We start from the raw sequence: 26,052 nt of genomic DNA, 5'->3' as shown, positions 1-26,052 counted from the left end.
AAGGTGTGGGAGGTTTGGCCAATGTAATTTGAGTCTGGCGATTTAAAGATCACCACCCACCACCCACCGCAGGAGTGATAAAAAGAAAAAGTAAGTATACGAAATTCCTTTGTAAGTCTGGTGTTCTGGTGTTGGGAGATAAACTTACCTTGTTGTAGGGTTTTCTCTGGCTTTTATCATGTGCAACCATGGGGGAGGGATATGAGTTGACCCCCAGTGTGCCAAAATTGTGGTGATAAATGAAGTAATTAAGGACGTGACCATAGGTATGCAGATATCAAGTGTACTTGATTGAAGGGCTTCTTTCCTTTCCCCTGTGGGAAGGGGGTGAGTGTGTTTATCAGAGTGACTGTGAAGGTGGACAGGGAGGGGAGGAAGGCAAGAAAGAGAGCTGTGTAGGGTGAGAATGCTTCGCCCAAACAGTGTGTCCAGAGCTGCTGTGTCAGGCCTGCTAGGGCCCTGACCTCTAGCAGCATGCCCCAGAGTGCCAACACCTGGGCCAGCATTCCCAGAGTAGGCACATACGCAGTGCCCAGGGGCCCTAACCAAGGCCTGTGAGGGCTCTGTGTGACCTCCTCACTGCTACCATGGTAACCTCTCAGTCCACTAGCATTTAACCAAGGAGACACCATGCCTGTCACCAGAGGGACATCCCAGTCACTTATTTCTTCTGATAAAGTAGGAATCTATAGGGCTAGCTGTCAAGCTGCACTGAATCAGAAGTGCTTCACAAGGCTTAACTTAACACATTTATGGAATGAAGGCTACAAACTGTCAACATCTAAAATTGGGCTTTTTTTTAGCTGAATACAGGCACTTAAACAAGTAAAAGAAAGAAGCATTCTGCCCTGTCAACACAAAGTCCACAACCCCTCTGCCCAGAATCTGCTTTTCCTCTGCTCTCCGGAAGCTGCTCTTCCTGATCCTAGTGACTTTGATCTGCATATTCTGTATTGCTTTATAAACAGTTGGATGACTCTGATTTTTCCTAATCTTCTATGAGTGGTTCATTTAAGCACAATATTCCTTTCCTAATTCTGCTTTGGTAAGGGTTTTGTTTTGTTTTACAATATGCTGTACATACATTGATCCACCTTTTACTCTTCTTGAGGAACCTGGAGCTGTTTTTGTCTTTTTAAAAAAATATTTGTTTGGCTGCATTGGGTCTTAGTTGTGTCATGTGGGATCAGGTTCCTTACTTGTGGCATGTGGGCTTTGTTGCCCCACGACATGTGGGATCCTAGTTCCCTGACCAGGGATCCAACCCATGTCCCCTGCATTGCAAAGCAGATTTTTAACTACTGGGGAAGTCCTTGTTTTTGCTTTTTAAATATTTTTATTATAAAGTTTTACATGTTTATTGTAGAAAAATTAGAGGAAATAATAGATAACTTCTCCCCCCAAAAGAAAGATAAAGAAAAGAAAACCCATAATCTCCATTCCCAAATTTTTTAAACTAGTAGGAAACATTCTTTTATTATGCATTTTTTAAAAAGAATTGTGGTAAAATATACATCACATAAAATTTATCATTCTAACCATTTTTAAGAGTATGATTTGAGTGGCAATAAGTACATTCACAATTTTGTATAAACATCACCACTCTCTATTCCAGATTTTAATCATCACAAATTGAAATTCTGTACTCATTAAGATACAATAACTCCCATTTGCCCCTACCCTAGTCTCCGGCAATCTGTAATGTACTCAGTCTCTATGAATCTAACTATTCTAGGTACCTGGTACACATGGAATCATACAGTATTTGTCCTTTTGTGTCTACCTTGTTTTTCTGAGGATAAAGTTTTCAAGGTTCATCCATGTTACAATGAGTCAGAATTTCATTCCTTTTTGTGGCTGAGTAGTATGTATGAATTGGATAAATTCACCACCTTTTCTTTGTTTATTCATGTCTTGGTAGACAGTTGGGCTGTATCAACTTTTGGCTTTAATGATTAGCCAATCATGGCTGCCATGAATATTTGTGTACATGCATCCCACATTTCTGTAAATGTCTTTCCTGACTTTTTAAAAAATCATCTCTCTATCCATCTTTCTATGTTAAAACATGTAATTTATAAAATTAAACCAAAATTATGATTTACAAATAGGTTATACTATAATCTACTTTTATACTTAATAATTTATAATAAACTTTTCATGCTATTAAATATTCTGCATAGTTTCAATGACTGCCCATTATTTTATTATATGAGCATAGGATAGTGAATGGCTTCCTGGGTGGCTCAGTGGTAAAGAATCTACCTGTCGATGCAGGAGACGCAGGAGACACAGGTTCGATCCCTAGGTGGGGAAGATCCCGTGTAGGAGGAAATGGCAACCCACTCCAGTATTCTTGCCTGGAGAATCCCAAGGACAGAGGAGCCTGGCAGGTTATAGTCCATAGGGTCACAAAGAGTCAGACACAACTGAGCATGTATAGAATAGTGAATGTAATCAATGTGATAACACTTGACACTTAAAGTGTTTCCCACTTTTTGCTGTTACAAATAATGACTATAGCTAAATCTTTGGCCCACATTCTTAATTATTTCTTTGGGGTAAGTTTCTAGATTATTAAGTTGCTGCAATAATGTCACATTATTGAATGTGATGGATTTTGTGATAAGCACTTTATCTTATCTGGTTTATGCAGTTACTGGTATTTTGCCCATTTTATAGATGGGACATGAAGACCAAGTTAGAGGAGGTAGATTTGGAGGTGGCTAAGTGGACAGGCTCTGTGGCTGCAGGCTCAAACCCCAGTTGCTACTTGCAGGATGGGCCCTAGCTCTGAGATTCTCCACATTTGTGCTTCCCCTCTGGTAAATAGGGATAATAATACCAACTCCTGTTGGAAACTGTTAAGACTAAAACAGAGTTTTGCCAAGAGAATGCACTGGTCATAGCAAACATCCTCTTCTAACAACACAAGAGAAGACTCTACAGATGGACATCACCAGATGGTCAATACTGAAATCAGATTGATTATATTCTTTGCAGCCAAAGATGGAGAAACTCTATACAGTCAGCAAAAAAAAAAAAAAAAGACCAGGAGCTGACTGTGGCTCAGATCATGAATTCCTTATTGTCAAATTCAGACTTAAGTTGAAGAAAGTAGAAAAACCACTAGACCATTCAGGTATGACCTAAATCAAATCCCTTATGATTGGACAATAGAAGTGACAAATAGATTCAAGGGATTAGATCTGATAGAGTGAGTGCCTGAAGAACTATGGACAGGGGGTTGTGACATTGTACTGGAGACAGTGATCAAGACCATCCCCAAGAAAAAGAAATGCAAAGAAGGCAAAATGGTTGTCTGAGGAGGCCTTACAAACAGCTGAGAAAAGAAGAGAAGCTGAAGGCAAAGGAGAAAAGGAAAGATATACCCATCTGAATGCAGAGTTCCTAAGAATAGCAAGGAGAGATAAGAAAGCCTTCCTCGGTGATCAATGCAAAGAAATAGAGGAAAACAACAGAATGGGAAAGACTAGAGATCTCTTCAAGAAAATTAGAGATACCAAGGGAACATTTTGTGCAAAGATGGGCACAATAAAGGACAGAAATGGTATGGACCTAACAGAAACAGAAGATATTAAGAAGAGGTGGCAAGAATACACGGAAAAACTATACAAAGAAGATCTTGATGACCCTTGATAACCACAATGGTGTGATCAATCACCTAGAGCCAGGCATCCTGGAGTCCAAAGACAAGTGGGCCTTGGGAAGCATCACTATAAATAAACCTAGTGGAGATGATGTAATTCCAGCTGAGCTATTTCAAATCCTAATAGATGGTGCTGGCATACTCAATATACCAGCAAATTTGGAAAACTCAGCAGTGGCCACGGGACTGGAAAAGGTCAGTTTTCATTCCAACCCCAAAGAAAGGCAATGTCAAAGAATATTCAAACTAACGCGCAATTGCACTCATCTCGCATGCTAGCAAAGTAATGCTCAAAATTCTCCAAGCCAGGCTTCAACGGTATGTGAATGGTGAACTTCCAGTTGTTCAAGCTGAATTTAAAAAGGCAGAGGAACCAGAGATCAAATTGCCAACATCTGTTGGATCATCATAAAAGCAAGAGAGTTCCAGGAAAACATCTATTTCTGCTTTATTGACTATGCCAAAGTCTTTGACTGTGTGGATCACAACAAACTGGAAAGTTCTTCAAGAGATGGGAATGCCATACCACCTTACCTGCCTCCTGAGAAATCTGTATGCAGGTCAAGAAGCAATAGTTAGAACTGGACTTGGAACAACGGACTGGTTCCAAATTGGGAAAGGAGTACGTCAAAGCTGTATATTGTCACCCTGCTTATTTAACTTATATGCAGAGTACATCATGCAAAATGATGGGCTGGATGAAGCACAAGCTGGAATCAAGATTACCAGGAGAAATATCAATAACCTCAGATATGCAGATGACACCACCCTTATGTCAGAAAGTGAAGAAGAACTAAAGAGCCTCTTGATGAAAGTGAAAGAGGAGAGTGAAAAAGCTGGCTTTAAACTCAACATTCAAAAAACTAAGATCATGGCATCCGGTCCCATCACTTCATGGCAAATAGATGGGGAAACAATGGAAACAGTGAGAGACTTTATTTCCTTGGGCTCCAAAATCACTGCAGATGGTGACTGCAGCCATGAAATTAAAAGATGCTTGCTCCTTGGAAGAAAAGCTATGACCTAGACAGCATATTAAAAAAGAGACATTACTTTGCCAACAAAGGTCTGTCTAGTCAAAGCTATGGTTTTTCCAGTAGTTGTGTATGGATGTGAGAGTTGGACCATAAAGAAAGCTGAGCACTGAAGAATTGATGCTTTTGAACTGTGGTGTTTGAGAGTCCCTTGGACTGCAAGGAGATCCAACCAGTCAATCCTAAAGGAAACCAACCCTGAATATTCATTGGAAGGACTGATTGAAGCTGAAGTTCTAATACTTTGACCACCTGGTATGAAGAACTGACTCATTGGAAAAGACTCTGATGCTGGGAAAGACTGAAGGCAGGAAGAGAAGGGGACAACAGAGGATGAGATAGTTGCATGGCATCACCACGTCATGGTTGACGGACATGAGTTTGAGCAAGCTCCGGGAGTTGGTGATGGACAGGGAAGCCTTGCCTGCTGTAGTCCAAGGGGTCGCAAAGAGTCGTACATGACTGAGCAACTGAACTGAACCGAGGACTAAATGAGTTAGTGTATCTAAAATGCTTAGACTCAAGCACTTAGTATATAATCAGTAAGTATCAGTAATATAAATCGAGGTATAGCAATATAATATGTCGAGGTATAGCAATTTCATTGACATTCATATGTGGCAATATATTTGTTGTATTAAGTCTATTCTGCTTTAACAGCTTGAATTTTAGACTACAATTACTTTTCTCTCCCTTTAGAATGCAAGAAGATTTTAACATATGAATTAACTGTATTGCAAAGAAACATAAAACTTCCTAGAAACCAGATATTGAACCAGCATCTACACCAAAGATGTGCCCCACAGATATTGTTAAAGAGATAACTGTGTATAAACACATGAAAAGATGTCAGCTTCACTATTTTAAAAAATTTTATTTATTTATTTATTTTTGGCTGCACTGGGTCTCTTTGGCTGCATGCAGGCTTTCTCTAGTTCTGGCAAGTGGAGGCTACTCTTCGTGGCAGTGCACTGTGGTGGCTTCTCTTGTGGCACTCAGGCTCCAGGCATGCGGCTCAGTAGTTGTGTCACCCGGGCCCAGCTGCTCCTCAGCATGAGGGAACCTCCCAGACGAGGGATCAAACTAGCGTCCCCTGCACTGGCAGGCAGACTTCCAACCACTGGACCACCAGGGAAATTCCAGTTTCCCTATTAATCAAAGAAATACAAATTAAAAAGACCACAGCCACAATACCCAGTGTTGACTAAGGTGTGGGCAAAAAGGTTTTCTTTAACACTCTTGTCAAGTACAAATTTTTATATCCTTTTTCCTCTAGGCAATTGGGCAAAAAGTATCAAAATGTAAAGTACAAACTATTTAATCAATTTCACTTCTAAGACTTTTCCTAAGGAAATAAACAAGTGTAAACTGTTGTGTATGGAGGATATTCCTTGCATCATTGTTTCTAGTAGCAAAGCATTAGAAAGCTGTGTAACATCTAGAGGAGTATTGGGCTCCACCCAGATCTCCGGTAGGCACCTAACCCTCAACTTCTATGAAGGTTGGAGAACGACCCTGGGGGGAGTTACAGGAGAAGTGAAAATTGAAAGTGAAGTGGTTAGTCATTCCGTGTCAGACACTTTGAGATCCTATGGCATACAAGGTGAGGGGTGGGAGGAGAGAGAATGAACACAGCAAATGTCAGCAATTGTTGAATTTAATGCAGGGTATATGGAGTTTGTTGCATTAGTCTCTCAATTTCTAGGTTTAAATTTATTCAAAATAGAAGTTGAGGAAAATGTACTTTCTGAGTATTAGGACTATTGCGATTTTACCAACATCAGGAATTGTGAGAATTGGTGTCTCTTTTTGTTTCTTGCAGCCAGGGAGTTTGTGTGCTGCACCTGCAATGCTGACAGCAACCGTCTGTGACAAAGCTTGTGCCACCACTGGAGTGAACACTGACACTGGGGGGCTCCGTACATTCTCTGGGTGCTGGCTTGTCCACCCAAGGGGCCACATGCAGACACTACTCCTGCCGTACCTTTAGCTTGCTTTCAGATCTGTCAGCTCTGGTAGACTTGATTCAGTTGGACCCTGTATCTGATAGTTTTACTAATAAACTCTCAATAAAAACACACCCTTGATTCCGCTCTTTTTGGCTAGGTTCCCAAACTACATGGGAACCTAGCCAAAGGACAAAGTCTATTAATACTTTCTGGCTTCTTTTGGTTATTAAGGTTCTGTGTGCTCATGCATGCTCAGTCACTTCTGACTCTTTGCGACCCCACAGACTGTAGCCCACCAACCTCCTCTGTTCAGAGATTTTCCAGGCAAGGATACTGTAGTGGGTTGCCATTTCCTACTCCAGGGTATCTTCCTGACCCATTGATTGAACCCGTGTCTCCTGCCTTGGCAGGCAGATTCTTTACTACTGAGTCCCTGGGATGCCTCCTTAGCCAAAGGGAACAACCACCAGCAAACACCCTCTTCAAACAACACAAGAGAAAAATCTACACATGGACATCACCAGATGATCAACACCAAAATCAGATTGATTATATTCTTTGCAGCCAAAGATGGAGAAGCTCTACACAGTCAGCACAAAACCAGGAGCTGACTGTGGCTCAGATCATGAACTCCTTATTGCCAAATTCAGACTTAAATTGAAGAAAGTAGGGAAAACCACTAGACCATTCAAGTATGACCTAAATCAAATCCCTTATGATTATACAGTGGAAGTGAGAAATAGATTTAAGGGCCTAGATCTGATAGATAGAGTGCCTGATGAACTATGGACTGAGTGAGGTTCGTGACATTGTACAGGAGACAGGGATCAAGACCATCCCCATGGAAAAGAAATGCAAAAAAGCAAAATGGCTGTCTAGGGAGGCCTTACAAATAGCTGTGAAAAGAAGAGAAGCGAAAAGCAAAGGAGAAAAAGAAAGATATAAGCATCTGAATGCAGAGTTCCAAAGAATAGCAAGAAGAGATAAGAAAGCCTTCCTCAGCAATCAACGCAAAGAAATAGAGGAAAAGAACAGAATGGGAAAGACTAGAGATCTCTTCAAGAAAATTAGAGATACCAAGAGAACATTTCACGCAAAGATGGGCTCGATAAAGGACAGAAATGGTATGGACCTAACAGAAACAGAAGATATTAAGAAGAGGTGGCAAGAATACACGGAAAAACTATACAAAGAAGATCTTGATGACCCTTGATAACCACAATGGTGTGATCACTCACCTAGAGCCAGACATCCTGGAATGTGAAGTCAAGTGGGCCTTAGAAAGCATCACTATGAACAAAGCTAGTGAAAGTGATGGAATTCCAGTGGAGCTATTTCAAATTCTGAAAGATGATGCTGTGAAAGTGCTGCACTCAATATGCCAGCAAATTTGGAAAACTCAGCAGTGGCCACAGGACTGTAAAAGGTCAGTTTTCATTCCAATCCCAAAGAAAGGCAATGCCAACGAATGCTCAAACTACCGCACAATTGCACTCATCTCACACGCTAGTAAAGTAATGCTCAAAATTCTCCAAGCCAGGCTTCAGCAATACGTGAACCGTGAACTTCCAGATGTTCAAGCTGGTTTTAGAAAAGGCAGAGGAACCAGAGATCAAATTGCCAACATCCACGGGATCATCCAAAAAGCAAGAGTTCCAGAAAAACATCTATTTCTGCTTTATTGACTATGCCAAAGCCTTTGACTGTGTGGATCACAATAAACTGTGGAAAATTCTGAAAGAGATGAGAATACCAGACCACCTGACCTGCCTCTTGAGAAACCTATATACAGGTCAGGAAGCAACAGTTAGAACTGGACATGGAACAACACACTGGTTCCAAATAGGAAAAGGAGTACATCAAGGCTGTATATTGTCACCCTGCTTATTTAACTTACATGCAGAGTACATCATGAGAAATGCTGGGCTGGAAGAAGCACAAGCTGGAATCAAGATTGCCGGGAGAAATATCAATAACCTCAGATATGCAGATGACACCACATTTATGGCAGAGAGTGAAGAGGAACTAAAAAGCCTCTTGATGAAAGTGAAAGAGGAGAGTGAAAAAGTTGGATTAAAGCTCAACATTCAGAAAACTAAGATCATGGCATCTGGTCCCATCACTTCACGGGAAATAGATGGGGAAACAGTAGAAACAGTGTCAGACTTTATTTTGGGGGGCTCCAAAATCACTGCAGATGGTGATTGCAGCCATGAAATTAAAAGACGCTTACTCCTTGGAAGAAAAGTTATGACCAACCTAGATAGCATATTGAAAAGCAGAGGCATTATTTTGCCAACAAAGGTCCATCTAGTCAAGGTTATGGTTTCTCCACTGGTCATGTATGGATGTGAGCTGGACTATGAAGAAAGCTGAGCACCTAAGAATTAATGCTTTTGAACTGTGGTGTTGGAGAAGACTCTTGAGAATCCCTTGGACTGCAAGGAGATCCAACCAGTCCATTCTGAAGGAGATCAGCCCTGGGATTTCTTTGGAAGGAATGATGCTAAAGCTGAACCTCCAGTACTTTGGCCACCTCATGTGAAGAGTTGACTCATTGGAAAAGACTGATGCTGGGAGGGATTGGGGGGCAGAAGGGGACGACAGAGGATGAGATGGCTGGATGGCATCGCTGACTCGATGGACGTGAGTCTGAGTGAACTCTGAGAGTTGGTGATGGACAGAGAGGCCTGGCATGCTGTGATTCATGTGGTCGCAAAGAGTTGGACACGACTGAGTGACTGAACTGACTGACCAGCAAATAGTTAAAGACGACCTGAGCGGCCAGAAATGGAGGCCTGACTTCACGGCAAGCAGTCACTGAAAATAGTTCAGAAATGTGCCAACATGGGAAGACAGTTATGACAGACAGTGGAAAAGGTTAGGAAACTGTATGGCATGAACTAATTCTATTTAAAAGATCACAATTACATCTGCAGATTTGGAAGAATGCACACCAAATGCTTAACTTGGACCATCTCTGGGTGTATGGAATTTAGGGTGTTCTGGTTTTTTGGCTTATGCATAATTTCTGAATCTTCTATTAAAAATATCTATTGCTTAAGCATTTTAAAAAGAAATTTTATTAAAAGATAAAAGGGTGTTCCCCACTTGCTCAGTGGTTAGAGTTCTGGGCTTTCGCTGCTATATCTCGGATGCAGTCAAAAACAAAAAAGATAAAGGAAGATTGTTGTTATTGTTCAGTCACTAAATTATGTCCAACTCTGGGTGAAGAGGAAAGAAGATAGTGTGATGTTTTAGAAACAAATTGAACTCTGACACTTCCTCATAATAAATTATAAATTGGAGCTTTCAGGATACCTAAATGTTTGAACTTTCTAATATATCTACTTCAAAGATGCAGCCTGCAGTGTGGTCACAACTTTAGGTTTTCCATACTTAGAATGGAAAAACAAGGTCCTAGTGTATAGCACAGGGAACTTTATCCAATCTCCTGGGATAAACCATAATGGAATATATACATGAGTAAATCTGAAGCACTTTGCTGTATAGCAGAGATTGGCACAACATTATGAATCAACTATATGCTAAAAAATGGGGGGGAAAAAGACTTCAGGTTTCCGTCTTGGGATGGCTGTTACATTGTGGCTCTGCCACTTCAGGCTGGCTAATCTCTGTCTCTGTAACAGGGATGGTAGTAATAGTACCAACCTCATAGCTTTGTTGAGGATTAAATACTACACAAAAAAACTCTTGGCACGGTGCCTAGTAGTACTAAGTGGTCAATAAGCGTTAGGAGCCAGCAGGTGCCTTCTGTTCAGGCTAACAGCAGGAGACCCTGCCTAAGCCTAAAGGACTCCACCAGGCACTCTGACAGCTGTGCACCTCACCTAGTATTTTGCAGAGAAGGGTGTGTGAGTGCTCAGTTGTGCCTGACTCTTTGCGACCCCATGCAAAGGACCCCTGCCAGGCTCCTTTGTCCATGGGATTCTCCAGGCAAGAGTACTGGAGTGGGTTGCCATGCCCTCCTCCAGCGGATCTTCCCCAACTACGGATCCAACCCATGTCTCCTGCATTAGCAGGCAGATCCTTTACCACTGAGCTACCTGGAAAACCCAGAGAAGGGAGCAGGGGAAAGTAAAAGCAGCACTCCCAGGCCATTTTACTTCCCTGAAGCTTCCTTATCACTGGGTGTGAGGTACAGGTGCTGATCAACTCTGTTAATAAAGCACAGCGCTCAGGAAACCAAAGGCCAAATACCAAGGTCTGAAGCTCCTTAGTGAGGATGTGTCCCTCATAACCACTACTGGGGGAAAAAAGTACACTTTTAGACCACACAAACAATAGCATATTTATTTAGGAAAAAACAGTTTCAAAATTATACCCCAAACTCAGACTCTATGGGCCAGAATACACACCCTAACTAAATGAGTGAGGTCTTCATCAATTGCTCACTTATTAAATAAAACTTTAAGTTAACTATGTGGAGTAGTGTTTCTCCATATTTCTGTGATAAGAATCACTTGGAGTGCCAGAGATTGAGTCCATTAAATAACACATTGCACATCGGATGGTCCAGTAATTGGAAATTTTTATTTTTATAAATACCTCCAGATGGTTTTCATGATCATAAAGGAACTTTAGGAAACACTGATGAAACGTGTTTTTCCACTTCCTTCGGCAGATTTTAAGTCTTGAACACGTGGTCCTTGAGCGACCCACTGAAAAGTCTAGTCCAGTCCAGTTTTAGAAAAAGAAAGTAAGTCTTTTGAACATCTTGACTTCCTGTTTCCTAGGAGACATTGTTTTTCATTTCCATTTCTAGCCCAGCTCTTCTAAAGGTCAGGTTTTCTTCGAGGGTCCATCTTCCTCGGGTTGAGGCACAGCAACCCAATCATTTTTAACAATTGGTTTCTTCTTAAAGGATTGTCACGTTTAATTAAATAACCGTTGCTTGCTTTTGTCTCTCATTTCCTTTCCCCCTGAAACGTATGTTAAGAAGTTAGGGTGCTTTGTATAATATACACTCAATATTCTGGCCTCTCCACCTTGAACTTCATACTGAGGACGCCATGTATGCCAGCCTGGATCTCATCATTTTCTTTAACGGGTCCCACTCCCTTTGGCGTCCCGGTCAAGATAATATCTCCTTCTTCCAAGGTCATGATCTTAGAAACGTAGCTGATGATGTAGGGGATGGAAAAAATCATGGAGGATGTCTCACCCTCCTGCCTGAGTTCGCCGTTGACCTTGAGCCAGAGCTTCAGGTTGTGAGGGTCACGGATCTTCTCTTTGGGCACGAAGGCACTGACCGGGCAGGAGGCCGTGAAACTCTTGGCCAGAGTCCATGGCAGCCCCTTCTTCTTGCACTCGTCTTGCACGTCCCTGGCGGTCATGTCCAGGCACAGGGCATAGCCGGCCACGTAGTCCATGGCCGCGGCCTCCGGGACGGCGCAGCAGCGCTTGCCCATCACCACGGCGAGCTCGAGCTCGTGGTGCAGGTTGCGGGTGTAGGCGGGCACGAGCACCGGCGAGCCCTCGGGGGCGTAGGCGGTGGACGGCTTCAGGAAGAGCACCGGCTCGCTGGGCGCGGCGCTCTGCATCTCCCGGACGTGGTCCGCGTAGTTGCGGCCCACGCACACGATGTTCTTCCCCCACTCCCAGAAGCGGGACAGCGGCCTGCTGGCGGCCATGCTCCTGCCTGCTGCCTGGAGTCACGTGGACCCTGCCCGGCCGGCCACGGACGCCGACGGCTAGCAAGAGAGGACCAATTACCTCGGGAGCCGGGCCGCGGACTCCGCCGGGTGCCCGGAAGTCGCGGCGCTCGTCTTGTAGGTAGCGGCTGTCCAGTGGCTGCCCCGGGGCTGCCAGGCCCCGTCCCCACAGAGAGGCGGAGGCTGGAGAAGGTGCCTCCGGATCGCCCTCAGGTCCTCAGACGGGCAGGGTCCGGTGTGGACGCGGGCGCTGATTGGCCGGGGGACGGGGCGAGCGGCGGGCACGGGCTGGGACGCGGGCGCTGATTGGCTGGGGGCGGGGCGGCGGGCGCTGATTGGCCGCGGTGTGTAGACTCCGGCGGGTGCAGCCCGCCTCTCGCGCCGCAGCCGCCTCCGCCGCCTGCCCGCCGCCCCGGTCATGGTGCTGGGCCGCGGGCTGCTCGGCCGCTGGAGCGTCACTGAGCTGGGAGCCGCCTGCGCTCGTCTCGGCCTGGGTAGGTGGGCCGGGGCGGGGCTGACGCGGGGCCGGGAAGCCCCGGGCGCCCAGGAGCTGGCCTGTCAGGGCCCTGGGACAGGGCAGCCGGCCCGCGGAGGCTAGGCGAGCCGCCCGACCGGCGTCGTAGCCGGGCTAACGGCGGTTGGGCCGGTCGCGCTCCCTGAGGTGGTCTAGCGCGGGTCCCGCACGGGCGGGGCCGCCGTGGCTGACGATGTTTTTTACTGACACAGGATTGTAAGCCCTCGCTGACGCCGGCGGGCAGGCCGATTGGGGTCAGGCAAAGGCCGCCCAACAGTTGAGTCAGACTCTGAGAGGGCTGAAGACAGAGTGGGGTAACTTGTCATTTGGGGGGTGTTGACGGATTTGTGCTATGTAAGGAAATGTGTGTTGCGGGGGCGTTCGGGGGCCCCCCTCTCGGGACCCCTGCTTTCCCGGGGTCTGCCTGGCAGCCAGCGAGCGCCCCGGTCGTCCCGGACTGCGGTTGTCGAGGGCTCCCCCACACGCGTCCGCCCCCACTAGCCCATGCAAGCCCCACACTTCTGAAGCCCTGGGGCGATGCACCAGTGCCTGAATCCGCACGGCGAGCGTGCTGCGTGTGCTCCACGAAGTGGATCCCGGCTTTTCACATGAACTGTGGCCGGCGAGTTGCTGGACCCTTGCCCTCCCTAGTTCTCCTATCCCGGCCTCTAAAACGGGAGGCGTTGGATGGCCTGACCTCCTGGTCCCTGATCGGACAGCTGTCAGATTCGATTTTCACCCTATTACCTCTTGCTTGCTTAAAATGTTTTGACCTTGATTTTGAAATCGCGGTTTATTTCCTGATACCTTATCAGGCTGATGTAGCAATAGGGGTGGTAGGTTAAGCTGAGATTTTGGAGCAGTGAGCTGAGTGACCACGGGGCCCTGGGTGCGGAGAAGGAGCAGGTAGAAGCCCTCCTTGGCCATGTCAGACCTCACCCGGAGCAGAGGGCGGCTGGGGTGCATGGTGTGTCACCGTATCTAAGGGAAGAGCTGGGTTTTTCCATGTAGGGACCCGTTAAAGGGTCAGCTGAGTTTCTGTGTTAGGAGGCAGACAGGTGGTGGAAATGGGACTGGAGGGGATCAGCAGGATGTGGCTGCCTCATTCAGAGGGTGCTCAGCCCTCTGCTGTGGTGAGGAAGGAGCTTCCCAGGTCCAGAGAAGCCAGACACCGTGTGTCTCAAGACTCGGCCCTGACTCTGCTTCGTAGTCTTCCTGGGGCTCAGATTCCGAATATGGGGGCTGACAGCAGGTGGCATAGCGCAGAAACCCAATTGTAGAAAAATAGGTTTTCTTGCCGAGCCTGAGGAGAAGGGGCTGGATAAAGCCCAACTGGTTGTCACACCTCTGTGTCCCTTAACGCTGCAGTTCAGGCAGTTCCCTGGGCATGGCAGATGACTGCGAGCTCTGCATCAGAGGTGTCCTGTCAGTCAGCCAGTCAGTCTGTCTGTTAGTCAGTCTGTCACTCAGCCATTCTGTCAGCCAGCCAGCCAGTCAGTCAGTCAGTCAGTCAGTGTGTCGATGCCGCCCACTTTCTGGATCCCTTTCTTGGAGAGGCCCCATCCTAGCACTTACCAGACTAAATAGGGGTTTCGTTGTGGAAAGTATTTTGGCCCCTGTCTCTGGGGCGCAGGATGCTTTTGCTCTGTGGTCACTCTCAGCCCACCCTGGCTGCCTCCTTTGCCTCAGTTGGACAGTGGTTCTGTGTCCTGCACACTTGAATCTCAAACAGATGTGGCCAGCTCTCCCATATCTCAGGCTGTGCGGGAGGGGTTTTATGCATCATCCAGATTTCAAGTCCCTGCCATTCGAGAATCTGCTTTTCTTTGGCGCGTGACCTGAGAAGGGCTGTGAGTCGCTGCAGGGGACTCAGGCTTCCTCAGCTCGCAGAGATGGAGAAGAGCCCACCTGGCGCTTTCACTCTGGGTTTCCCTCTTTGTGGTTTCCCTCTTTCTTTCTCCGAATCAGGTGTGAAGAACCCCAGAGCTGACTGTAGGCGCCTCTCGCAGAGGTTTGAATTGCAGTCACGCTGGCTATCGTGTCCTTTTAGAGCCCTTGAGAAAGAAAAGAGGGACCCTAAGAGTGAAAGAGCCAATTTCCACGAATATGAACATGAGCCGTGTTCTGTATTCTCCTCATGGAAGTGGTTAATGAGGGTATCCTCCTCTTTTCTAAGGAAACTTAGAAAACCTCTCATGCCGAGGCTCTGCACATTGCTTCCCTGGGATCTTGCTTCCGCGGACGTCTGTCCTGCGGGGCTGAGGGGCCGAGTGCTGGCTTTGAAGTCTCGGCCCAGCGTGGCCTCATGTGGACGCTGACTGGAACTGCACTTTGTCTTCAGGTCCAGCCCTGCTGGGAAGCCTCCACCACTTGGGTTTAAGGAAGAGCTTGACCGTGGATCAGGGCACCATGAAGGTGGAGTTACTGCCCGCTCTGACTGATAATTACATGTACCTGCTCATTGATGAGGACACCAAGGAGGCGGCCATTGTGGATCCGGTGCAGCCCCAGAAGGTGGGAGGCCAGGTCCAGGACCCCTTTTCCGTCTCCTGATGAGTTTGATAACCCAGGGCCCTTGCAACCCAGCCAAAGCTAAACAGAAATTAACCCATTTGGTTTTTGAAAAAGGAAATAGTGTCCCACCACTCAGTTATCAGGGCAAAGGAGCAGTGAGGGGCTGGAGGCCACCAAAGGCTTTGGTGTGGAAAGGAAGGGCTCCTGTGTGCAGAGAACGTGGGCGGGAGAGGCAGGGGCCCTTCTAGCACCGCTGCCTCCTCCAGGCTTTGTGCCCCTTGGCACTGCCTTCAGGGGGTGGTCTTGGCTGGAGGGGCTTGGAGAGGTCGTGCGCGGCCTGAACTGCCCCGCGGGTCACGAGAAAAGGCCTCCTCATCACTCTGCCCTCCTGGAGTCGGGGTAGGTGGGCCAGCTCCCTGGGCAGCCCCACCTGCAGGCTGATGGATGGGCTGGGGCTGGGGCGTGACGGGCCTGTGTGCTGCCGCCTGTTTGGTTGCAGGTGGTGGAAACGGTGAGGAAGCACGGCGTGAAGCTGACCACAGTGCTCACCACCCACCACCACTGGTGAGTGCTCCGGGGCCCAGCCTTCTCTGTGCCAGCAGGGCCCTGGGCCTCGCAGCTGTGCTGCACATGCCCCGAGGAGAAGCATCCACCGGGCGGGCAGGCCGGGGTGTGCAGGTTCCTGGGGGACCCCCACGGGGCCCCTGGCAGCCCTTCTCCCCTCCATAGCTGTGAGCTGAGGGTCAGCCCCAGTGGGGCTCTGACGGGGCTTCCGGGCACCCGCCTCTGCGCTGCTGCCCCACGTCCCTCAGGCCTGGTGATTCGGGGGCCCTGAGGGCAGAGGCTCAAGCCAGGGTCCTGGGGCCGTGGCTGAGCCTCTAGCAACATCTTTGCAAGCTCTTGAGCTTGTGTGGTGGGAAGCTGGCCTCAATGTTGGAGAATAAGCTGGTCTAGACATTAGTGTTTTTGAAAATCAAGCTGTCATTTTTGAAGAGTTTGTGATTTTTTAGATACTTGAAAGCTAAAGGATAGAAAAAGCTCTGATGTTTGGGTCTTAGGCCTAGAGTTGCCTGCCCAGGGCCCTGCTGAAACTTTTGAGGCTCTTCAAAGCTAGGAAAAAAATCTTTACTTGGCTCTGAATATTCTTTTCCAAATAACTGCCCAAGGGCAGTGAGCGTCTTTGAACCTGCTCCTGTGGCGCTTGGCCGAGCTCGGGGCGTGTCCCAGGGTAAAGGGAGTCCTTCCAACATCTGTGGGAGTGTCGTGTGGATGTGGTTGGCTAGAGTCTGTTAAGTGTTGGAAACTTGTTGGTTGATGTAACTGCAGACCTTTGGGGTGGCTGAGCCTCCGGGGCCTCAGGCATTACTTCTTGATTTAGGGGCTCGGGCCTGCGGTGGCTCCTGGGTGCTCTGTGGCTGCTCTCGGGAGCTCCGCCCAGTGTGGCCTCCGTGGGCTGCAGGGCCTCCGCCTCCCAACTTCTCCCAGTGTGACTTTCTGGCACTGAGCAACCCCCGCAATCACACGTGGCTTTTCCCACATTGGGGTGTGTTACAAACTAAACCAGGACCCAGACTGAGCTGCAGGGTGTGGCCCGTGTCCCCCTGCCACTTAGAGGCGGTGTTTCCCAGGCCAGCACTGTGTGTGCCTCGCGGTTGGCTCGGCCTGCGGGTATCAGCCCCACAAGGAGGGCCAAGGGTGGCCTGCTCTTATCTCGGAGTACTGCTGTTGCTGGGCCTGTGGGTGAGTGTGTAGTGAGAGGCAGGTGTGCCCTGGTGATTGGAAAGCCCCCGCCTCAGCCTGGAAAGGCTAATCTTCAGGCGCAGGACACCCCGGCCCTGCCCTGTGTTCAGGGCCCCACAGGGCTTGTCCTGGTGTGTTTCTCCCCCAGCAAGGCCACGGCATGGAGCTCTTCTCTTGAACTGGGTGGTGTGGGGAGCTCCTGTGTGCGTGTCCAGGGGGTGCCTTGCCGCTGGCTGCACCACTGAGCCTCCTGGGGAGGTCGTTCTGAGCTGGCCTATCCCTCGGTGACACTGCCCCTGGCAGCTGGGTGCTGGTGGTTTAGATCTGCTCGGAGTGGGCCTGTCTGGGCTGTGAATCAGGGTCACCTGACGGCTTTTCAAACTCAGCCTGCAGGGCATGCCCCAGGCCCAGGGCATCAGGGTGCCCAGGGCATCAGCGCATGCGGCTAGGGGTCAGGCCTCACTGTTCCCAGATCCTAGGTGACTCTGGTGCACCTGGAGTCTGGGAGCTGGGGGCACAAGGGTCATTCAGGGCGTGCAGTTTGCTTCATCTGCTCCAGAAGCTTCTGCCGCAGCACGGAGGGGGCATGGCAGGGGCCTCTCATGGGGACGGGTTGTCTGAGAATGTTCTTCTCAGCAGAGCCAAATGATGGACGAGAACAGGAAGGTGCGTTTTTACTTCAGAGAAACATAACTGGGCAAAATAAAAACTCCGTTTGGTCGCGGTGTGGAAGTGGGCACACCCTCTGTGTATCAGCAGCAGCCCCAGCTCCCCCTTTCTGACCTCCAGGGACCATGCTGGCGGGAACGAGAAGCTGGTCAAGCTGGAGCCTGGGTTGAAGGTGTACGGGGGTGATGACCGGATCGGGGCCCTGACGCACAAGGTCACACACCTGTCCACACTGCAGGTGAGGAGGGACCGACAGCAGGGCTCATGTGTGGTCCTGCCGGGCTCCAGGCCCTGTGCCCGCCACCTCTGGCAGTCCCCTGGCTCGCCCCAGGGACCCAGAGGGGCACTGAGGGCTCAGCTGTGGAGACAGCTCAGCCTGCACACAGGCGGACGTGCTCTAGGGCCTGCCTGGCCTGCACAGTCCCTCTGCCGAGAGTCTGGCGAGCAGGTCAGTGTGTAGATGGTGACTGGCGGAGAAGCCGGAGGCGGGGCTTTGAGACGCCTGGTGGTTCAGTCGCTCAGTCACGTCTGACTCTTTGTGACCCCATGGACCGTAGCCCGCCTTCTGTCCATGGCCTTCTCCAGGCAAGAATACCAGAGTGGGTTGCCATTTCCTCCTCCAGGGGATCTCGACCCAGGGGTCGAATCCGGGTCTCTTGCCTCACAGGCAGACTCCTTCCTGACTGGGCTGCCAGGGAGCCCTTGCGGCGCCTGGGACGCTGAAATATGACTCTGCGGGGTCCTCTTTCCCATCAGTGGTGCATTTCCTGGGAGAGGACGACAGCGAGGTCACACGGGAGGGTGGCCTTTGCTCAGGAGAGGCAGCTGGGGCGTCTGGGCAGCGCGTCAGGACATGTGTGGACTGCAGCTGCCATCCAGGTGGGCCTGTTAGCATTTGGTGAGCCAGGCGGAGGGCACACAGAGACATCATTTCCGTTTCGGGCAGGTTAGAAAGTAAAGACTGGGGCTGGGGTGGAGGTGGAGAAGGGAACAATAGGCCAAGCAACCAAGAAGAAACCGTCTTCCCTGCAAGATGCCTGGTGCCGACTTGGCCTAGCTTTGAGGAGACAATAAGATCAGCCCTCTGGTTGGGCACACCAGCAAGCACTGGCTTATTGGGGGTCCCTGCACCTCCAGGCCTGGGTCCCGTGGTCACCAGCAAGTCCCGCCCTCGCGGGGTGGAGCAGCGTCAAGCCCCATTGCCCTTGATGGCAGCTCGCGCCAGGGGGCTGGCGGAGTCCAGGAGAACCTGTGGGCCTGCAGACAGGCCCCCTGCACGCAGGGACACAGTCCGGTGTGCTCTGTTTCAGGTGGGGTCTCTCCATGTCAAGTGCCTGTCGACGCCGTGTCACACTTCTGGACACATCTGTTACTTTGTGACCAAGCCCAACAGTCCCGAGCCGCCCGCTGTGTTCACAGGTGAGTGTAGAGTGCTCAGGTGTGAGCTGCGGGGCCTGGTGTTTTCTGTAAACCTCTGGGCAAAGCAGAGAGTGTATCCTGCCAGGCAGACTATGCTGAGCTGTGTGGACCCCAGTGTTTGGGGTAGAGCCTGGGCCTTGGCGCAAACACACCCAGGGGCCAGGCAGCCCTGGTGGGCACTGGGCGGAGTGTCCCCTCCCGGCCAGGCTTCCGTCCCATCTCCAGGGCCCCTGGGAGCTGTGGTCCTGTGTGAGGGGTCCCTGGAGGGTCCAGGCGGGGCCAGTGAGATTGTGGGCGTCTGGCAGGACAGTGCTGGCTGTCAGAATTTAGGGGTCACAGGACAGCCTGGCCTGGGAGGGGCTGCTGGGCAGGTGGGGAGAAACTTGCGTTTGGCGGGTGGTCTGAGAGCCAGGGCTGATAGGAATGGGCAGTGAGGGGAGCAGCCAGGCTTGCGTCTGAGCAGCTGCTTGGGGCCTGGTGGAGCCAGTCAATGCGGTGGGAGGTTAAAGGTGTGGAGAGGGTGGCACCCAGACTCGGGGGGGCCCTGGGCCCTGGGCCCTGTCGGGTGGGGGGCAGGTCCGAGGCTGTGGCCGGGTCAGCACAGGGGGCAGAGAGAGGCCTGGCCATGGAGCTGAGCAGCAGCCCTAACGGGGGCGTGTGTGGCCGGCAGCCCCCTAGCTCCATGCTGTCCTGCCTCGCAGGTGACACCTTGTTTGTGGCTGGCTGTGGAAAGTTCTATGAAGGGACAGCGGATGAGATGTACAAAGCCCTGCTCGAGGTCCTCGGCAGGCTCCCTCCAGACACGGTAGGCAGTGTCCTGTCTGCTCGCCAGTGGCAGCAAGACCCTCACCTCCTGCTGAGCCCTTGGGCCAGCTCCACACCCCTGGGGTCTCTCAAACCTTCCTGCATTGGGAGGGGCAGGACAGTAGAGGCACTGCTTCTGGAAGCACGTTTTTCCTTCAATGTACTTTTTATTGTCATTTAGCATCAAGCCTGCAATGCAGGAGATGTGGGTTCAGTCCTTGGGTTGGGAAAATCCCATGGAGATGGAATGGCTGACCCACTTCAGAATTCTTACCTGGAGAATCCCATGGACAGAGGAGCCTGGTGGGCTGCAGTCCATGGGGTCGCAAAGGGTCAGACATGACTGAGTGACTAACACACACAGACACGACACACACACAGGACGTGTGCTTATCTTGAGGGACGTCTCGTGGGCGCTGCCCCCCGATGGGCCCGGGCCCCTCATGCCATCTCTGAGGGGCTGGAAGGCGGGTTCACAAGCCTCCTCAGAGCTGGCGTTTGGCTCTGTCCTCAGAGAGTGTACTGTGGCCACGAATACACCATCAACAACCTGAAGTTTGCTCGCCACGTGGAGCCCAACAACACCGCCATCCAGGAGAAACTGGCCTGGGCCAAGGTGAGCGGGCTGCAGGCGGGGGGTCCTGTGGGCCGGGCGCCGTGAAGCCGCTTCCCGGGAGCACAGCGCTTGTAGCGTTGGCTCCAGAGCAGGCAGAAAGGGCTCCTCGGGACAGCGGGCAGCAGCAGACCAGGTGGGTTCCAGCCCAACGTGGAGCCAGAGGCCGGGATCTCAAGAGCTGTCTCCTTGAGCTCCTTTCTGACTCGAGGGTCCAGGTTGGGCCTGGGATCCTTATCAGCCAGCAGCCAGGGGAGGCCAAAGCAGCAGGTGCCGGCCCCTGTCCGCTTGGGGAAGCCACCTTGGAGGCTGCTCGTCTGCAAGGCATTATTCCTGCCTTGGCCCCCAGCGTGCCTCGCAGCTCGTCCCGGGGTGCGTGTCGTCCTGCAGGTGCCTTCTGTAATTCCCAGATGAAAGATCTTGCACACACTGTCAGATGTGTTCCAAAAGAGTTCATGGGTATGGATTTTATTGGACATGCTTATCAAGTCTTTAGAAATATTGATTTTCGTATTTTGATCTTGCGTCCTTGTGGCTGCTTGACTCAGTCTAGCATCTTTTTCATAGATTCCTTAGCACTCAATCATGCCATCAACATTAAGATAGTTTCGTTTCTTCTTTTCCAATGTATTTCCAATATATATTTCATTATTACTTTGCCTTATTGCACTGGCTGAGATCTTTTGGACAATGTTAAGTGGACATGATGAGAGTGGACACTTTTGGCTTTTTTCCAGTCTTAGGGGGAAGGCATTCCGGTTTTCACCATGAAGCTAATTGTTTTAGTTGTGAGTTCTTTTAAAGTTCTCTTTATCAAGTTGATGAAGTTCACATATATTCCTGGTTTTCTGAGAGTTTTGTCACGAGTAGACGTTGAATTTTGTCAAATGATTTTTCTTCATCTATTATGTAATCATTTTTTTTCTCCCTTACTGTTATTAATCTGGAGAAGTATATCAGTTGGTTTCAAATGCTACACCAACCTTGCTTTCTGGACAAACCTTAGTCATGGTGGTGTCTATGAGATGTTGGTTTATAGTTCTATTTTCCTGTCGTGTCTTTGTCTTAATGTGAAGGTGGCGCTGGCCACAGAAAAGAGTTGGCAGTGCCTCCTGCTGTTTACTGAGTGTTTCTGTGGTTATTATTTCTCCCTTTAGTGTTTGTTAGAATTCACTAATGAAGTCTTCTGGACCTTGAATTCTTTTTTGTGGAAGGATTTTTTTTGTTATGAATTGATGTTTTTAATTTGTGTAGGGCTGTCAGATTTTCTTCTGGGCTATCTTTTCTTGAGTCAGTTTTGTTAGCAACTAGTGTCTTTCAAGGAATTTCATCAAGGTTTTCAAACTTATTGACAGTTTTCATAGTTTCCTTTTTTATTTTCAAGCTGGTTGAAATTTAGTTCACATGTAAGAAATTGCCTCTGTTTAAAATGAACTGAGTGAATTTTGACAGATTAAATGACTCCCACTATGTTTATAGACCTAGAACGTCTCCACCTCCAAAAGCTTCCTGTCTCGTTTTCTCTGCCTTGCTCCAGGAGGCCATTAGAGCTTAGTTCGCGTTTTCTAGAATTTCATACAAATGAACTATACAGTGTACTCATACCTTTTTTTTTTTACCAAGCAGAATAATTTTGAGATTCACTCATGTTGCTGCATGTACCAGTTCATTCCTTTTCATTGCTGAGTGGCATTCCTGTTTGACCGTACCACATTTTGCTTATCCATTCACCTGTCAATAGACATTTTCTAGTTATTGGCCATTGGGAATAAAGCTGCTGTGAACATCTCTGTACAGGTCTTTGTGTGACACGTGGTTGTGTTGTTTTATATCCCCACCAGTGAAACAGGAGCGCTCCGGGTGCTCCACACCCTCACCGACCCTTGGCACTGTCAATCTTTTCATTTTAGCCATCTTCATGGGTAGGCAGTAGTGTTTCATTGTGGCTTTAACTTGCATTTAATAAATTTAATAATTTATTATAATAATTTAATAACTTTAATAATTTGCATTTAATAAATTTCCTTAGTGCATAATAATTTTGACCATCTTTCCATGCGCTTATTGGTCATTGTTTAGTGTTTATTCAGATTTTCTCCCCATTTGAAAAACTTGATTGTCTTCTTGTTGAATAATAGTTTTTTTTTTAGTTTATTCTAGATACAAGTTCTTTTTCAGATACATTTATTGTGAAGTTTCTCATTCTGTGACTTGCCTTTATCAACACTGTCTTTTCCAGAGCAAGCAAATTTTTTTTTTACATTAAATTTTGATGATGTACAGTGTGTTTTCTTTTGTAGTTCATACTTTTAATCTCCCATCTAAGAAGGCTTTGCTTTGCCAAGGTCAAAAAAAAAAAAATCTCCTGTCTTATTTTGGAAGCTTTGTAGTTTTAACTTTTAGATCAGTATGATCTAATCCACCCCCTCCAATATCTGCTAGATCTGTAGTGATCTCCCCTCTTTTATTTGGCTGTACTGGGTCTTAGTAGCTGCTGGAGGGATCTTTAGTTGCAGCATGTGGGATCTAGTTCCCTGACCAAGGATCAAACCCAGGCCCCCCGCATTGGGAGTATGGACTCAGCCCCTGGACCACCAGGGAAGCCCATGAAGGCGTCCTGATGCCACTGCTCACAGTGTGGGTGGGAGTGGGACCCTTGGGAATGAAGGCTCCTGATGGTCAGGAAGCCTGAGCGTGGCTGTCAACAGCGGCTGTCCACTCCTGGGCCCTGTGGCCCTCAGGGTGAGCCCAGCAGTAGAGGGGCAGGGGTTGCGGGGAGGGTGGAGACCCTCAGCTATTAACTCTGGCCTTCTTCCTGTAGGCGTTTCTATAGCAGTGAACAGTTGGCCAGGCGTCCCCGTCTGCATCTTCTCTCCATCTGCCCTGGTCAGTGTTGATCAGGTGTGAGGGCGTCCCGAGTGGAGGTGGTGAGCTGTCTGAGCACTGTGTGATGACAGCCGCCCTCTGCAGGGTGTCACCCTGGGGAGGGTTCCCAGGAACTGGCTGCCCCACCGTTCTTGGCAGTGAGGTGCTCACGAACCATGTGCTGTCCTGGGGGTGGGGCTGTGCTTTCTGTTTCCTGGCTTTTTGCTGGTTGTGACTTCTGTCATATACAACATAAGCTTTGTATTAATGACAGAAAGCCCCCCGTCTCCCTGCACCTCTGGGTCGTGGTGGGTCGTGGTGGCGGCTGGAGCGCTCGTGCCCCTCTCCACAGGCAGAGAAGGGCCTGTGTTCATGTTCACCGTGTGCTCACTGGATCTTCTCAGGTGGACGACGTGTGAAGGCTTGCTCAGCTGTTCCCTTTAGAAGCTTCTGCACTAAAGCGACCCGCTTGTCTTGCAGGAGAAGTACAGCGTCGGGGAGCCCACGGTGCCGTCCACCATCGCCGAGGAGTTCACCTACAACCCATTCATGCGAGTGAGGTGAGGGCACAGGCGTCCCTGCTGCGCGGCACACCAGGCAGGGTCCACACCCCCGACTCTCCTTAAAGTGCGGCCAGTGAAGCAAATGCTATTTCTTAAAGTGGGCACTATTCTTGATACCCTGGAGAGGGTGTGGGTCCTTTCTGACCCTAGGTCGCGATCAGGAGGTGATGAGACTTGTGCCCAGGGCGCCTCCAAGTGCTGGGTGGTGCCGGACGCCAGCGTGGAGCGGGCGTCGCTGGGTCACAGCGGGACTGGCTCGGCCAGCACGTTTCCCATCGTGGCGAATGCCCAGGTTGTCCACTGGCTGCCGCAGCCTCCAGGCCCTCTTCTCCCCTGGTGCCTGGGAGGGGCAGTGGGGCCGTGGGTCTCGGTGCAGCCTGCAGCCTGGCGCTTGGCTTCACAGGGAGAAGACGGTGCAGCATCACGCGGGCGAGACGGAGCCTGTGGCCGCCATGAGGGCCATCCGCAAAGAGAAGGACCAGTTCAAGGCGCCGCGGGACTAGCAGCCGTGGGCACTCAGGTGTGCCGGCTGACTCTCCGGCCAGGACCGCAGGAAGTTCCGTCTCAGTTTAATTTTAAATTAATTGCAGAGTGCTTTGCTTGTGTTATCAAATGTTCTAATGCATATTTATAAGAGAAGAAGTTTAGAAAGTGTTTATTCCCGGGAGCTCTGCTTGCAGACTGTGTGTTGTCGCCGACCTTTCCATGGGCGCCCCTACAGTTGCCGTGTGAAGCCCCCACATGACACCGCAGGAAGAGCTGCCCCCTCTGGCCCGGGTGAAGCCAGCACGCCCTAGTTGGGTTCCCAGAACAAGGCCCCCATTGGGTGGGCATGCCCCCTTTTCCTGCCCCTGCAAGCGGACACCTGGCATCGCCACCCCCTCCCCGCCCCTCCCCAGCTGCCTCTAGAGGAGGCCCCGCTCACGGGTCGTGGCCAGTGTCGGGTGTGTGCTGGCGTGCGGTGGGGGCCCGGGCCGGGCACCGTCCCTGTGAAGGCCGCCTGCCCTGGGACTCTCCCAGGGACCAGTTTCTGGTTCCACCTGCTGCAGTGAGGCCCCCTTGACGCCTCCTCCAGACGGGTCATGGCACAGCGTAGTTGTCGCCGTCTCCCTGGATCCCTTAGGTCCTGTCTCAGCCAAGCAGGCCTGCGTCGCCCCACAGCCGCCTGTGTGGGCTCCCCTCCAACCACGATGCTTTCTCTATGGAGACCGAGCTCCCTGGAGACCTGGAGGTGGTTTGCATGGGCCCTCCTGGCGCTCCCCTTGGTTTTGTACCAGCGACTGGACATGCGGGGTGCAGGAGCCTCAGGACGTGGGCACCGTGTCCGTCCCTCCAGGCGGCTGGTGTTGGCAGCCCCTCCCGAGGACGCTGAGCTCCGCCAACAGCACAGCAATTGCACGGGGGTGAGCACTCCTCCTTGGAACCCGCTGCCAGAGGCCCCTGTGCCCCAGCACCCTGGGCCCGCATCCCTCATCTACAGAAATGTGAGGAGGAACACGCACACTGTCCTGCCCCCTCCTCGTCCTCCGAGAGCCCAGGGTGCTCAGCAGGGAGCGTTTCTCTTTGCACACTTGTGGTGGCGGTGCTGCCTCCTGCCAGTAGGGCGCGTCCTCACTCCGCTGCGCTGGTGCCCCACGGCCACAGGCCCTGGCAGCAGCTGTGCCAGGGACGTGGGGCTTCCTTCTCAGCATCTCCGCTGCGCTCGGGGTGTCTGCCCCACGTGCAAACCCTTGTCCTCGCTGGTCTGGGGCCACAGAAGGCGCTCTGCAGGCTTCTCACGCATCTGCCTGGCTCCTGACCACCTTCCACAGGCCCACTGGCCACTGCGATTTCCTTCCTGGGGCCCGCCTCTGCTCCTGGGTTTCTTCACTGGTTGCTACCAAGTTTCTCTTACTGATCACTAGGAATCCTTTGTTTAACATTGCATATCTTATGATTTCTTTGTTTCTGTGTTTGCAGTCTTCTAGTTTGTTGCTGGCCGCACTGTCTGGTGTCTGTTAAAGAAATTCTTGATGTTGTCAAA

The 26,052-nt window shown here is 50.2% G+C and overlaps 2 protein-coding genes across 4 annotated transcripts; one reads left to right on the top strand and one right to left on the bottom strand.

Moving 5' to 3' along the window:
- Positions 1–74: 74 nt before the first annotated feature.
- Positions 75–26,052, top strand: HAGH (hydroxyacylglutathione hydrolase). Of its 3 annotated transcripts, none has more exons than XM_040253858.1 (9): positions 75–90; positions 15,184–15,356; positions 15,856–15,920; positions 17,886–18,003; positions 19,076–19,184; positions 19,886–19,989; positions 20,503–20,604; positions 23,947–24,026; positions 24,433–26,052. In XM_040253858.1, exons 2-9 carry the CDS (start codon positions 15,252–15,254, stop codon positions 24,530–24,532), a joined length of 783 nt encoding a protein of 260 aa, XP_040109792.1. In that variant the 5' UTR covers positions 75–90; positions 15,184–15,251; the 3' UTR covers positions 24,533–26,052. The 3 variants fall into 3 exon arrangements, with proteins under 3 accessions (XP_040109792.1, XP_040109784.1, XP_040109801.1); XM_040253850.1 differs by lacking the exon at positions 75–90 and adding an exon at positions 12,690–12,822; XM_040253867.1 differs by lacking the exon at positions 75–90 and adding an exon at positions 13,686–13,809.
- FAHD1 (fumarylacetoacetate hydrolase domain containing 1) lies at positions 10,954–12,586 on the bottom strand. Its single transcript, XM_040253880.1, has one exon. It carries the CDS (start codon positions 12,305–12,307, stop codon positions 11,642–11,644), a length of 666 nt encoding a protein of 221 aa, XP_040109814.1. The 5' UTR covers positions 12,308–12,586; the 3' UTR covers positions 10,954–11,641.

The sequence above is a fragment of the Oryx dammah genome, unplaced genomic scaffold, assembly GCF_014754425.2.
Source record: "Oryx dammah isolate SB20612 unplaced genomic scaffold, SCBI_Odam_1.1 HiC_scaffold_2, whole genome shotgun sequence".
NCBI lineage: Eukaryota > Metazoa > Chordata > Mammalia > Artiodactyla > Bovidae > Oryx > Oryx dammah.
The sequence above is the reverse complement of the archived record's forward strand: the minus strand, read 5'-3'. Positions and strand labels throughout refer to the sequence as shown.

What these genes read in the sequence shown, in the direction of transcription:
- FAHD1 (XM_040253880.1), bottom strand. Translation starts at nt 12,307, where the DNA reads ATGGCCGCCAGCAGGCCGCTGTCCCGCTTCTGGGAGTGGGGGAAGAAC.
- HAGH (XM_040253850.1), top strand. Translation starts at nt 12,747, where the DNA reads ATGGTGCTGGGCCGCGGGCTGCTCGGCCGCTGGAGCGTCACTGAGCTG. An exon ending in GCAGGCTCCCTCCAGACACG is followed by an intron (nt 19,990 to 20,502) that starts GTAGGCAGTGTC and finishes CTCTGTCCTCAG; the next exon opens with AGAGTGTACTGTGGCCACGA. An exon ending in AGAAACTGGCCTGGGCCAAG is followed by an intron (nt 20,605 to 23,946) that starts GTGAGCGGGCTG and finishes CTTGTCTTGCAG; the next exon opens with GAGAAGTACAGCGTCGGGGA.